This window comes from Lycium barbarum, chromosome 11 (assembly GCF_019175385.1).
Source record: "Lycium barbarum isolate Lr01 chromosome 11, ASM1917538v2, whole genome shotgun sequence".
Classification (NCBI taxonomy): Eukaryota; Viridiplantae; Streptophyta; class Magnoliopsida; order Solanales; family Solanaceae; genus Lycium; species Lycium barbarum.
Genome location: NC_083347.1, coordinates 26,230,157 through 26,242,342, shown reverse-complemented (window position 1 = coordinate 26,242,342; position 12,186 = coordinate 26,230,157). Strand labels below are relative to the sequence as shown.

General features: G+C 33.9%; 1 protein-coding gene across 2 annotated transcripts; it reads left to right on the top strand.

Annotated features, from left to right (window-relative positions):
- Positions 1-1,749: 1,749 nt before the first annotated feature.
- Positions 1,750-7,253, top strand: LOC132618596 (protein JASON-like). Of its 2 annotated transcripts, XM_060333630.1 has the most exons (8): positions 1,750-2,013; positions 2,881-2,935; positions 3,082-3,179; positions 5,050-5,294; positions 5,472-6,303; positions 6,395-6,477; positions 6,800-6,882; positions 6,979-7,253. In XM_060333630.1, the coding sequence occupies exons 1-7, from the start codon at positions 1,873-1,875 to the stop codon at positions 6,876-6,878; spliced, it is 1,533 nt and encodes a 510-aa protein (XP_060189613.1). In that variant the 5' UTR covers positions 1,750-1,872; the 3' UTR covers positions 6,879-6,882; positions 6,979-7,253. The 2 variants fall into 2 exon arrangements, with proteins under 2 accessions (XP_060189613.1, XP_060189612.1); XM_060333629.1 differs by having other exon boundaries at positions 6,800-7,253.
- The last annotated feature ends 4,933 nt before the right edge of the window (positions 7,254-12,186 follow it).

The window sequence follows — 12,186 nt, the reverse complement described above, 5'->3', positions numbered from 1 at the left end:
ATTTTTATAAGTTCTGTTTCAAATATAAAAAGAATTTTGGCCACTAAATTTTGGGCCTTTAGTTTCAAAATGATACCTCATATATATAGTCATACGGTCATAGATTTAGATGATTTAAGTAGGCATTTTTTGTTAAAGTTAGCACCAACAAAAGTTCACCTCCATCTTGGTCTCCTCTACTATGTTGCTTGATGTATATGTATCAAATTCAAGCTGTGGTTTCTGTGGCCTATAAGCTAATGTTTATTTTGGCTCAATTCAACATTATTGTCTTTGGCAAGTTATGCTTCTCCCTGGTCAATCTGTGAGGATTCACATCGCAATGATGCCATCGTTGTTGTCTTGCTACTTGATATAACGCATTTCAGTTTAATTACTTTGTATAATTTTTTTTTATAGCTTTTACATTAAGTATTTCATAAGAAACAAATAGAAGCTTTATTTGATGGTGTACTACAAATAGGTTTGTGGAGGTCTCTGTCGTTACATTTTAATGGTAGTGTATTTCTTAGGTGACACTTTAAAACTAAAATAACCGAAAATTAACCGAACCGTACCGATACCGAAGAAAAACTGAGATGATGGGACAGTCTCGAAAAGTCTAATTTTGGTTATACAAAATAAAATAATCGAAGAATTGGGATGGTATAATTTTTTTAAAATAACTAACCGAACTGTCCCATTGACACCCCTACTGTACTGGCATTTGATGTTTAGATTTCATTTAGCTGTTATAAATAAAAGTACAATTTTTTTTTTACTTTTTATGCTAGTATAAAAGAAACCAAAAATACTTGTTAATTTTTAAATCCCAATTGATTTTCATATTTTATTAATTAAAAGTTGAAAAGACTAATAAATCCATAACTAGTCATACCATACCGATAAAGAATTAAAATCTAAGGAATATATGCATTTAAATTTTCAAGTTTGATGTAAGAATTCTAAAATTGTAGATTGTTTCATAAATTCCAGTCTCTTAGTAATAATATAACGTTTGAACTGATGAAAATTTTTGTTCAAACTTTCAGCAAAAGGGAATTCAATAGCTTACCCTTGAAGGCTGCCTAAGAGCTTAATATATAATTGAAGATTTTTAGATATTCATACTTGAAATTTACTATGTACATGACATTAATGATGATTATCATAAATATTTTAATAATTTATTTTATAGATAATATATTTCTTACAAAATATTATTACACAATATTTGAGTGTGACTGTTATAGAGAGGTAATTTTACAAAGAGTGTCGAATGTCATTGCTGTTATAGAGAGAATGCTGTTATAGAGATGTAAAATATAACATAAAAAAATCGGTTCCGAAGAAAATCTGACAGTTATAGTAAAAAGCTGTTATAATGAATGATAATTATAGACAGGTTTGACTATACGTAAATAACTAATCATTGAATTACTGAAATCTGCACTCTAACCCACTAACCAAACAACCCCTTTGGACTTTAGAGAATGGAGAGAAATAAGACATTCAAACCCAATTATTTAATGACTGTCCGTCCTAATCAAACTAATCCCCTAACAGATTATACTAACCACGCGACAACTACAAGTTTAACTTGCAATTCCATTCTATCGGGACACGCGTCAATTAGAAATAGCGAGTTTCACCCAAACGCATACTCGCGCGTAAGGAAAAATAGCCACAGGCCAACAATTATTTTCCCTCTCTTGGAAATTCAAAAATCCAAAAGGGCTCTAATTAAATACAGTGACTCTTCGCACTACAAACAATAGTATAATAATTTTTGCAATCTCTTTAAATCAAAGCTTAGAGTTAGGGTTTTTTTCACTTATCAATTAATGAATTGATCGGTTAATTGGAGGATGAGATAAGTTTGATTAATCAATAATGTTATGGTCTAGGTTACCTTCTGAAGAACAAGGTGACGATACGAAAAATATCCTTGGAGTGTTTACGGTGCTTGTTCGAGCCGCTATGGGATGTTTCTTCGGTTGTTTCCGTATCAACGATGGATCGATTCCTCCTAAGGTCCTTTTATACTTTTTATTTTATTTATTGTGTGATGTTTTTGATGAAAATGATAAGCCAAGCATGAAATTTTATATGGTCTTTCGATTGAATTTAAGAACTGGTTGATTTAGATGATCTGTAAGTTGAATTTCTTACTTTTGAGTTGAAGTTCAATTTGATTGATACGAAATTTTAGTAAAAGAGGGAAAAGAAAAACGATTTACTATCACATTTCATCTGAAGTTCTGTCGTTTGTTTATTTATTTGTTGATTTATGCATTTTTTATGTTTGGTTTCTTATTTTTGAGTTGAAGTTCTGTTTGATTGCGAGAAAAAAAGAGAATGGAAAAGCTATTTACTGTTACGTTTCATATTTCGTTCCATTGTTTGTTCACTCAATAGCTATAAGGATGAAATTCGCTGTGTGGAGCTACTTTAGATAAGATATAATGGTTAAAAAACACACCTGAAATGTCATTTTTTTTGCGAGTTTCCTACCTTAACTAGTAGGTGTTTGCATTTCCTACCTGAACTATCACTAACTATTTATCAAAACACACCTCGAAATTAATGAGTCAGCTACCATGTGGATGAAATTTTATGGGTAACTTAAGCTGTCACGCGCCTGTTGGCGATTGTATTCAAACACTTGGTGTAGTCAGTTTCGAGGTGTGTTTTGATAAATAGTTGGTGATAGTTCAAGTCGGAAACTCGCAAAAAAATGATAAGCTGTGTTTTTGACCATTTTCTCTTTATAGATTCTATAGTGATGAATTTCTGATCATACTTTCTATAGCTACTGTATGTTGGTTATTCTGGTAGATATGGAAGAAATCCAAATTCCTGACAGCTATTTTTGTTATTTGATTTTTGTTACTTGATCAGGAACCTTTGGTCTCTCGGAATAGGAGTCCATTATCTTCATTTTTCAATTCTGAAGGTAGCTTATTGTTTATTTTTATGTTTTAGAAATCTAAATAGTTGTGACAGTATTAAAAATTAAAGCTGATTTTGCCTTGCGTCAGTCTATTCATTAAAGCAGTCAATATCTTCAAGCTCATAAATTGTTGTGCTGATGATATCCAGAAAAAGGCGAGGACGATGATTTGCACAAAACCAAAATGGCTAATCAAGATACAGGAACACCAATGTCTGAGCTGGTCACAAAAGAGCTCAGGGATCAGGTTTGTTTTCCTGAAGTTTCATGATTAAAATAAGCCTTTGTCAGTTATTAAATTTGCAGTTAGATATGTATGAGGGATTTGATATAAGCAGAGAAATAAACAAAATTTTGGAGGAGGAAGTTTCCCTTGCTATTCTCCTCTTACTTTAAGAGGAAAGGTACTTAAAATCAATCAAAAGAAAACTCAAGTAAACTGCATGCATAAGTAGATATTCCTCACTAATTTCATTATTTTCATGTCTCTAATTTCCATGTTATTGAGATTGGTTCTTTTTTAGGAGAAAATTAATGTATATTGCACATATAAAGAATAAAGTGCTGAAATATAAGAAGTACTTCAGTACAAGAAGGCATCCTTTGATAAGCTAATACACTTGGCAAGCTAGTACAAGATTGATGAGTTAATAAACATGGCAAGATAGTACAAGAAGCATCCTTTCATACTCTAAAGCAGCTAACAAAGTCAACCATTTCAATTATACCAACTATATGAAAGATGAATAGCATAGGGGTTGTATACAACAACGACAACTTGCATTCCTCAAATGGTAGAGATGTTCATTTTCTTAGTACTTGATATTTCCCTCATATTGAACCTGCATTGAAGATGCGCAGAAAGTCGGAATTTGAATCAGAAACACTTCACCCTTCTGAAATTTGAACAGGTTTTGGGGGTCATTTTTATGTGTAGTTTCTTGGAGAGGGTTTATTGAAAGTTAAATAGCACATGAAAATTTCCAGTCATTATAGACTAAGTTGGGTGAACTCTTCACTTTCGTTGCCGCACCTGTGTCGGATTATCCAAAAATGCACTAGTTTTGGAGTGTCCGACACACACCTGTCGATATTTTTGAAGAGTCCAAGCAACATAGGTTATAGATTGCTGAAATCTGTCTATAGAAAGAAGACATTTTTAATCATGTAGGACATCACCTGCTCCTTTGTGCAGATGAAAAAGCTTAATGTAACTGACATAGGTCATCAAGCAACAACGGAGAGTCGATGATAAAATTCCATCTAGTGGCGAATTAAACCAATAGAGAAAGCAATATTAGTTCTTGGTGACTATCTGCTCTCCCTTTTCTATCATATTTCATCATCCTGCTAGCTGTTATATCTTTCAATTTCAAAAACGAAGAAGCTGGGGGCATGCCTGCCGGCCCCTAATCTGCATCCAATTACTGAAAGTGAATTCATTCTTATTTATCCTTGAATGAATTTTGTCTTAGCTCTAATGCTTGGTAATGGAGTTATTAGCTGTTCCTATTGATTGTGGTGCAATTTGGTCATAATACTTCAATGGTTTGTCAATCTTTACGGTTCCTTGAATATTTATATGAAATTTGTCAACCATTGTGACCTTTGCATGTTTTTGTCACCTTACTTGGCTGTTTCGATTTGTATCACTTCAACTTTGGAAATTACAGTATAAAAGTTTTAGTGAAATGCGTTGAAGATTTGTGAATTTTCTGCTGACATAATATCCAATAAAATGTATGATGTGATTAATCATTTGGTGCCTGAGTAATGTAGCATTCTCGTAGTTCTTTGAATTACTAATTGCTGCGATTGACAGACAACCTCATCTACCTTTTAGTTTTGGATACTGATAATTTCTGCAACTTTCCATGGGTTCGAGCCGTGGAAGCAGCTACTAATGCTTGCATTAGTTTAGGCTGTCTACATCACACCCCTTGGGGTGCGGCCCTTCCCCGGACCCTGCTAATGCGGGATGTTTTGTGCACCGGGCTGCACTTTTTTTTTTCCTTCAGATAGTAACCATAAAGTACAGGCTAACTCTGGTTTGATGTTTTCCCTACCTATTTTTAGATGATTTCTGCGTTGACTAAATTTGTCTAATAATTATGCAGGCGAAGTTTCTTAAAGCTTGTGGAACTTTACCTCAGACTCCTGCCGAGATTCGAAAAGGCTTGGCTAAATGCAAAGATCTATCAGCTTCAACAGGAGATGTTGAACCTTTAAGATTCAAGTCTTGGCTCTCTGATGTGGCCGTTGAAAAGCTCAACCTGGATTTGCTAAATGATCACCCTATTACACCTCGTAAAAGCAATGGATTGGAAGAACAATCTGGTTCCTTGGCACATACATCTAGCAGGTAGAATTTTCACCTATAGCATGTCTTCAGTCAATCCCTATAATTATGGTTGATCTTGTTAAAGAAGTTCATACGAATAACAGGCCATTTAAATGTCACCTTGCTATTTCACTTGGAAGTATGCATTTAGCAAGTATGTCTATATATTTTACATCTCATTGTCTAATGTCTGTGTAGTTGCATGATGGCTGGACAAAATGGTCAAAGTTTGTCGAAGAACTCTATTCATGGTAGTGGGTCTTCTAACACTCCGACAGCCATTGAGGTTAATGCTAATCAGACTCATACAGACACGGCTTCAGAAGTTACACCAACCTCTGCTCCCAGTGCCCAATACATGAACAAAGTTGTTCGCTTTGACTGTGAGTCCGATCAGTCTGCAGTATCATCCAAAAGTACTTCATCTGCACTTGACAGTGAAAACTCAAAGCATGTTGGGTTTTCTGGCAATTCCTATGCATCGAAGAATTCGCCCTACCCAACCCCGCTAAAACTAAGTGATGAAATGCAAACACCAGGAACAGTTTTTCCAACATATTTAGACAACATTGCAAATGGAAAAACTGCTCGGATCAGGTCTCAGTATGTTTATCCAGTTTTAAACCCTGTGGTTAGAGCATCGCAGTTGAAGGAGTTGTCTGATGAAGATTCCTACTCCATTGAAGATTCTAGTTCCAGATTAAGGTCCAGTAACATGACAGAATCTGGTGAAAGGCTAAATGAAGCAACCTTTTCGTCAGAACTAGGAAGTGAAGCTTCAGCTGATAAAGATTCAAAGGCAGAAGCAAGCTTGTCTTCGTGGCTGAAACCATCTTCACTCAACCAACATGAGGGTAAGCAGCACGCTAGTTTTGTTTACTGTGACAATGTTCATTATGGCAGAACTCCTGGAGATAGGCCTATACTTGGATTGGTTGCTGCTCACTGGAAAGATGATGAAGATTCTCGTATATCTCCTAAATGGTGGGATGGAAACGGGATTCCTAATTCAACTAACAAGTATAAGGAGGTTTGTCCTGCTTAGTTCTTTAGCTTTCTCTGTTATCCTTATTTTCACAACATCTCAGTAAGGTAAAGCTGATGACTTTGAGACTTAGCAGGATCAAAAAGTAAGTTGGCATGCAACACCATTTGAAGAGAGACTGGAGAAGGCATTATCACAAGAAACTTCCATTCCACAAAGGTATTCCACCCTTCTTTTACTTCTTTTGGTATATGATCTTTTGTTGGTCGGTTCATGTCTCTATAACTGCTCTTTTAAGTTTTATCTATCTTAGTTCCTTATGCTGCAGTTAGTTGTTATTACTTCATCAGTTTTGAATAAACTGGTTAGGCAGACAGTTGTAGATTGACCAAGTGAATAGATAGAATTATAGGAATAGCAGGTTGTGATTGAAATTTGATCAGATTTCAGTAATTTTCTGAATGATGAACTCTAGTTCCATGACAGTTTAGACTTAAAGGTTGTCAAATAAAATTTTCTGATGTACTTTTTGGATTTGCAGGAAGCAGCTCAGTGGGACAAGACCATTTGCCTTTAATGACATGGAGGAGTCAGATACTGCTCTCTCTCAAGTGCACTAATAATGTCAGCCAAAATTCAGTTTGCTTCCATCAATTAGCACATATTCAAATTTTATCCCGGAATTTTATTCCATTTAGCTGAGATGCTGCTCAATCTCAGGTGTAAGCCAGACGTTCAAGTGTGTGTGCTTCATTTCTGATGAAGGCTCGAGATAAATCAAGGATTTCCGAGTTTAATGTTGTTCTCATTGGTGTAGTTGTATTTCTGGTCATAAAAACTGTACTAGGTGGCGTTTAAAAAATGAAAACTCTGCACATATAATGAGTTCGGATATTGGTGCTATGTGTTTGAGCATCTGTTTAGCAATGCATAGAGTATGAACAAATCTTCGCACCGGAGCCATGCTTGCATATTAGTCTTTTCGTCAAGCTTCATATTTGGTTTCTTAGATGAATATTAGAGTTACTCAGTCATTGATAGTAATTAAGTAAACTAAATAATCCATATAGTACTAAAGAGGTATTGTTTAAATGGCTTACACGAATCTGAGGGGAGTAGCTATTAATGTTGACTGAAAGCACCTAATATGTCACAATACAGCAGAGCCTAAACAAGTTTTTATTATGTGGCTAGCACTACACGAGAAGCTGAGGACAAAAGATAGACTATTGAGCTTGGGGATGACTGATGATGGACTATGTGTATTCTGGCAGGTAGAACTTGAAATTTTGATGGAGTAGGAACACTAGAGAATTGTCTATTTTGTTGTGATTTACTTAATTGTAGAAGCTTTTCTCAATCAAGTGTTATAGGAGCAGTACTATGTTACAATACTTTCAAGTTTTTACTTAAAAAGTGTTTTTGATTAGCTTGGAATTTAATCCTATTTTTATAGATGAAAATTAGTTTAAGTATTTGTCATGTTTCTTCTCTACTTTGTTGCTGATTTTTTTCTCCCTTTAACATGTTCTTGGTACTGCGTCGTTGTGTCGAGAAAACAGCTTCTCTACCCCACAACATCTTACCCAGTCATATTTCTTCCATTTCTATATGAACTAATTTACAAAATAATTACTTAATAAATTCATTAATACTTTTTAATGATGAGGCATAGCGCGGGCAAATAAGTTATATAATAAATCTACATCTTTTTGTTTAAGGATAGCTTATACGAAAAGAAACCCAAGGTTAAAAAAGTAATACTGCAACAGAGCAAGAGGGGTAAAAGAGGCAGTCCATAACAAATAAAGGAAACCCTAGCCGTAAGTATATAAGAAGGCAAATGGCCCCCAAATCAAGAAAGAGGGGGACAAGCCATCTGAAGAGAATAGCAGTAAGTGAGGAGCTTGAAGCGGCTAAAATGGAGAGTGGTGACACATGTGGAAAAGAAAACACTGACCCAAGGAATGATGGGAATTACATATATAGTTTTCAATCTGAAAGTATAAATCCCCCTCTCTACTTTTGCTGCTCGCTCTCCTCTCTCTCTCTGTATGCTATTCAGACCTTCAGTGGCTTCACCCCTCGGCCTTGTGATGATTCTACAATCTGAAGGTTTTTTTTTTTTTTTCATACTGTCTTCGTTCCAATTTCTCTTACTTTTTTTTTTTAGTCAATTTTTAGTTAGTCTAACAAAGAAAGTAACAATTCGAATGAAAGTTATCTTTTTCTCTTAATGAAATGATTTCTAGCCGAACGAATTTGTGTATTTTGTTTTGGATCATAAATTTCAAAAGTCCTTTATTTAGCACCCTCGTATAAAAACGGAGGGAGTAAATATTGTTCTCCTTTATGTTTCTTTCTCTGTTTTGTTTTTTGTTTTTAGAACTTAATTTGGTGCTGTTATCTTTTCGTTTTTATGGGAATTTCTCACTTTATGTGTTGTTCTTTACGGTGTATCTGTTCTGGTTCTGTGTTTTGCTTTTAAGATAATTCTGAATTTGGAGTAGCTCCGTGTGATTTTTTTCTCTAAGGGGGTTATTCGGTAGAAGGTATAAGCTGGATATTCAACACTAATTTTTGTATCATATTTGGTAGGAATAAATTTATACTTTGTATCAAATAAAGTATAAAATGGATTTCATGGTTTAAGCTGGCCTTCTTATATCACTGGGAGATTGTATAGTCTCAGGATATGGGATAAATTAGTCTCGAGTTTATAATTTCGGTCATGCACCAAACGACCTCTAAAAGACTTCGGGCCCATTTGGCCCTAAATACCAAATTTTTTTTCACTTGTTTTGGAATTTTTGAAGTGGAATTTTTTTAATTTTTTTATTTTTTTTATTTTTAATATTCCGAAATACAACTCCGGTATGGCCAAAGCTAAAAGTAAAAAGTGAAAAAAAATTCGAAAAAAAGTAAATAATTTTTAAGACCAAACGCTCACTTCATTCGATACTTCTAAAGTTTTTTTTTTTTTGATTTTTGTTGACTTTTATGTAGATTTGTGAGTTTTTGCTAAAACAACAGGCAAAATGAAGAAAATAACTGATTTTTTAATTGAAATATAATAATTAACACGATTAAGCTGCTTAGTACTAAGCAGGCGAAGTAACTGTAAAAATTATTGGCCGTATTGACAGACCTCTCAAACTAAGAGGTAACTACTAACTAGGTGCTCAAATTCAACATATTACTTCCTAAAGATTCATTCCCATGATAATTAACATATAGGGAAGATTTAAAATCATGAAATGTATATTTCCATATGGCATTTATGCACAAAGAAGTCGAATTCCAAGATCAAGGTAGAGTCTTTCGATGAGAACTCGTATCAATGCTTCACCATTTTCTAGTAACAAACTTTAATCTTCCACGTAATATCAATAAATTAAATTCAATAGCAAAATGCTTATCGACAAAATGTAATGAAATTTGGAAATATGAGCGTTAAGCAAGAGATATATCTCCAAATTAAACTTGTAGGAAGCAATAATTTACTACCAAATTGCCTAGTGTTTTTGCCTTTGGAAGTTGCAATTCTTTGTTCCTTGGTGTTGATTAGCTACTTCATGATAAAAGTGACATTGTTGGTCAAGATTGTATGCATATAAATAACTAATGCTAGTAGATTGAGAATGTTTCTATTAGGGACGGATTGATCTGCTCTATGAATACTATACTACATGAACTAAACAAACCAGAAATAAAGTTCAAACAGAAGACATGCCAAACTGTTAAGAAAATGTCATATATAAAAAACTTACCGAGAATTAGTATTAAAATTAAATCAATGTCTACGTATTATTATTGCTTAATCAAATAAAGTAATGTATATTTAATCTCAATACATCACTTAATCAAGACAAATTAACACAAATTGTTTTTTCATATCAGATTTAAGAGGGATTGATGCAGGTCAAGCTATAGAGGGCATTACTAGACAACCTATTTTTTCCCGGTATATACCACGTGAAGCCACAAATGCACCCTTAAAAGGCCCAGAAACTGAACATCCAGTATTAAATCAATGTCCGCAAGTCGATAAGTCATCGTATGGAGGTTGATCTAAGCCTGTGCATGAATCGGTTCGGTTTTTGCCATCACCGAGTTGAAATTTCGAATTTCAACTTTCTAAAATTCTCAATCAAACTTGATTCATTCTAGGTTCAATTTGATTCGTTTTTTATTACTTCGGTTCGGTTACACAAATCGATTTGTTCGAAATTTAAACAAGCAACTATTTTCATTTCAGTTTTAGAGTAAACATAATTAAAAATAATGAGATCCTAAATTTGCAGCCTTATAACCAAGACATTAACCAAGAAAAAATCATAAATTTGCAAGCATAATAGCATATAAATAGTAAAACAAGAGCTTGACAACTTGTGCAATCATACAAATCCGCCAACACCACATTACATATGTCAAATTAATAATCCAGCATCTTGCAACTTGCAAGCAGGCAAGCATAATAACTTAGTTTACATTCTCAAAAAAACCAAAAAAAAAAAAAGCTCTAATTTGTACAGGCTAAGATCAAAGAACAAACAAAGCCATGGGTGGAGGCAATGGCCAAAAGGCAAAGATGGCCTGTGAGAAGAACGTTGAAAAGATGAAAGACTAAAAGGAAAGTCAGCTTGAGGCCAACAAAAAGGCCATGAATATCCAGTGCAAGGTGTGCATGCATACATTCATTCGCACCACTTCTAAAGTTAAATATATATTACTTCACTATTAAGTATTAAGCGTATATATAGTTAGACTATTAGAGTATTAGTCATATTATTCATTAGTGACATATAAATTCGATTTGTTCGGGTCGGTCCAGTTAACAAAACAAATTTGTTTGTAATATTTTCAAACATTCAAGATGAATCCAACTTTATACTGAAATAATGATATCTCTTGTCCTCTTATACTAGTATCACAAATCACAATCATCAACAAATTTTAAGTGTTAATCACTTTGATTCTCTTTCATTCTTTTTCTCCAACCTCATTATGCAAAACTTATTTTCTGCTAAATATTTTCTTTAATCTACTGTTATCTTTTAAACATTTTACTTCTTATATTGTTTATATTACAACTTAATTACCTAGATTAATGCATGTGACACTGGAATTATGTAGGTGTGCTCCTTTTTGCAAGACAATGGGTTTCAGTTACTATTGTTGGGTTTAATTGATAGGTTGAATGGGAAATGGAGAGAAAAGAAGTGGAGGGAAAATGAGTCGTTTCCTCTTGCTTTATGAAATAAACATGTGTCCCTCATAGGTGATGGAAAGAAAAGTTCTCTTACTTAAAAGTAGAAGCACCCCTTGTTGTTAAAGGTTAAGAAGACGGTCTCCCCTCACGTCGTCGTCGTCGCTCGGCTTCGGCCAAATGATTTGATTGATAATCTTAAGTGGTTCGCCTGACATTGCGGTGAGTGAAATCTTTTTATCCTGGGAGGATATATTCCAAATTCAACCTCGAGTACTTGAGGGGAATAATTTTCTTAAGGACACACTGTGCATTCAGTGGGCTAAGTTTTTGTTCCTTAAAAATATTTTCGTATACTCTTTCTGATTATTTTTCCAGATTCTGTTTTACATTGGTTTATACTTTCTGATTTTGTAAAGTTACTGGTTTCTGGAAATTTTGCTAAGTTACTGTTTCGTAATACAGATTGATAACAATCTTAAGGAAATTACTATTTAAATATTTATATTAGTCTGTATTCTGTTTCCATTGAAATTTTTCTAGTCCAACTTGAAGAACATAAAAACTTCGTTGGATTGTTAAAGTTTATAACAGTAACGTGATTTGAAGAACATAGAAACTTCATCGTGAAACAGATTCTGAATCAATTTGAAAAAGATACATCTTCTTTGTTTCATTTGCCATTTATTAAACAGTTTGTCAATTATTGACAGTGAAGA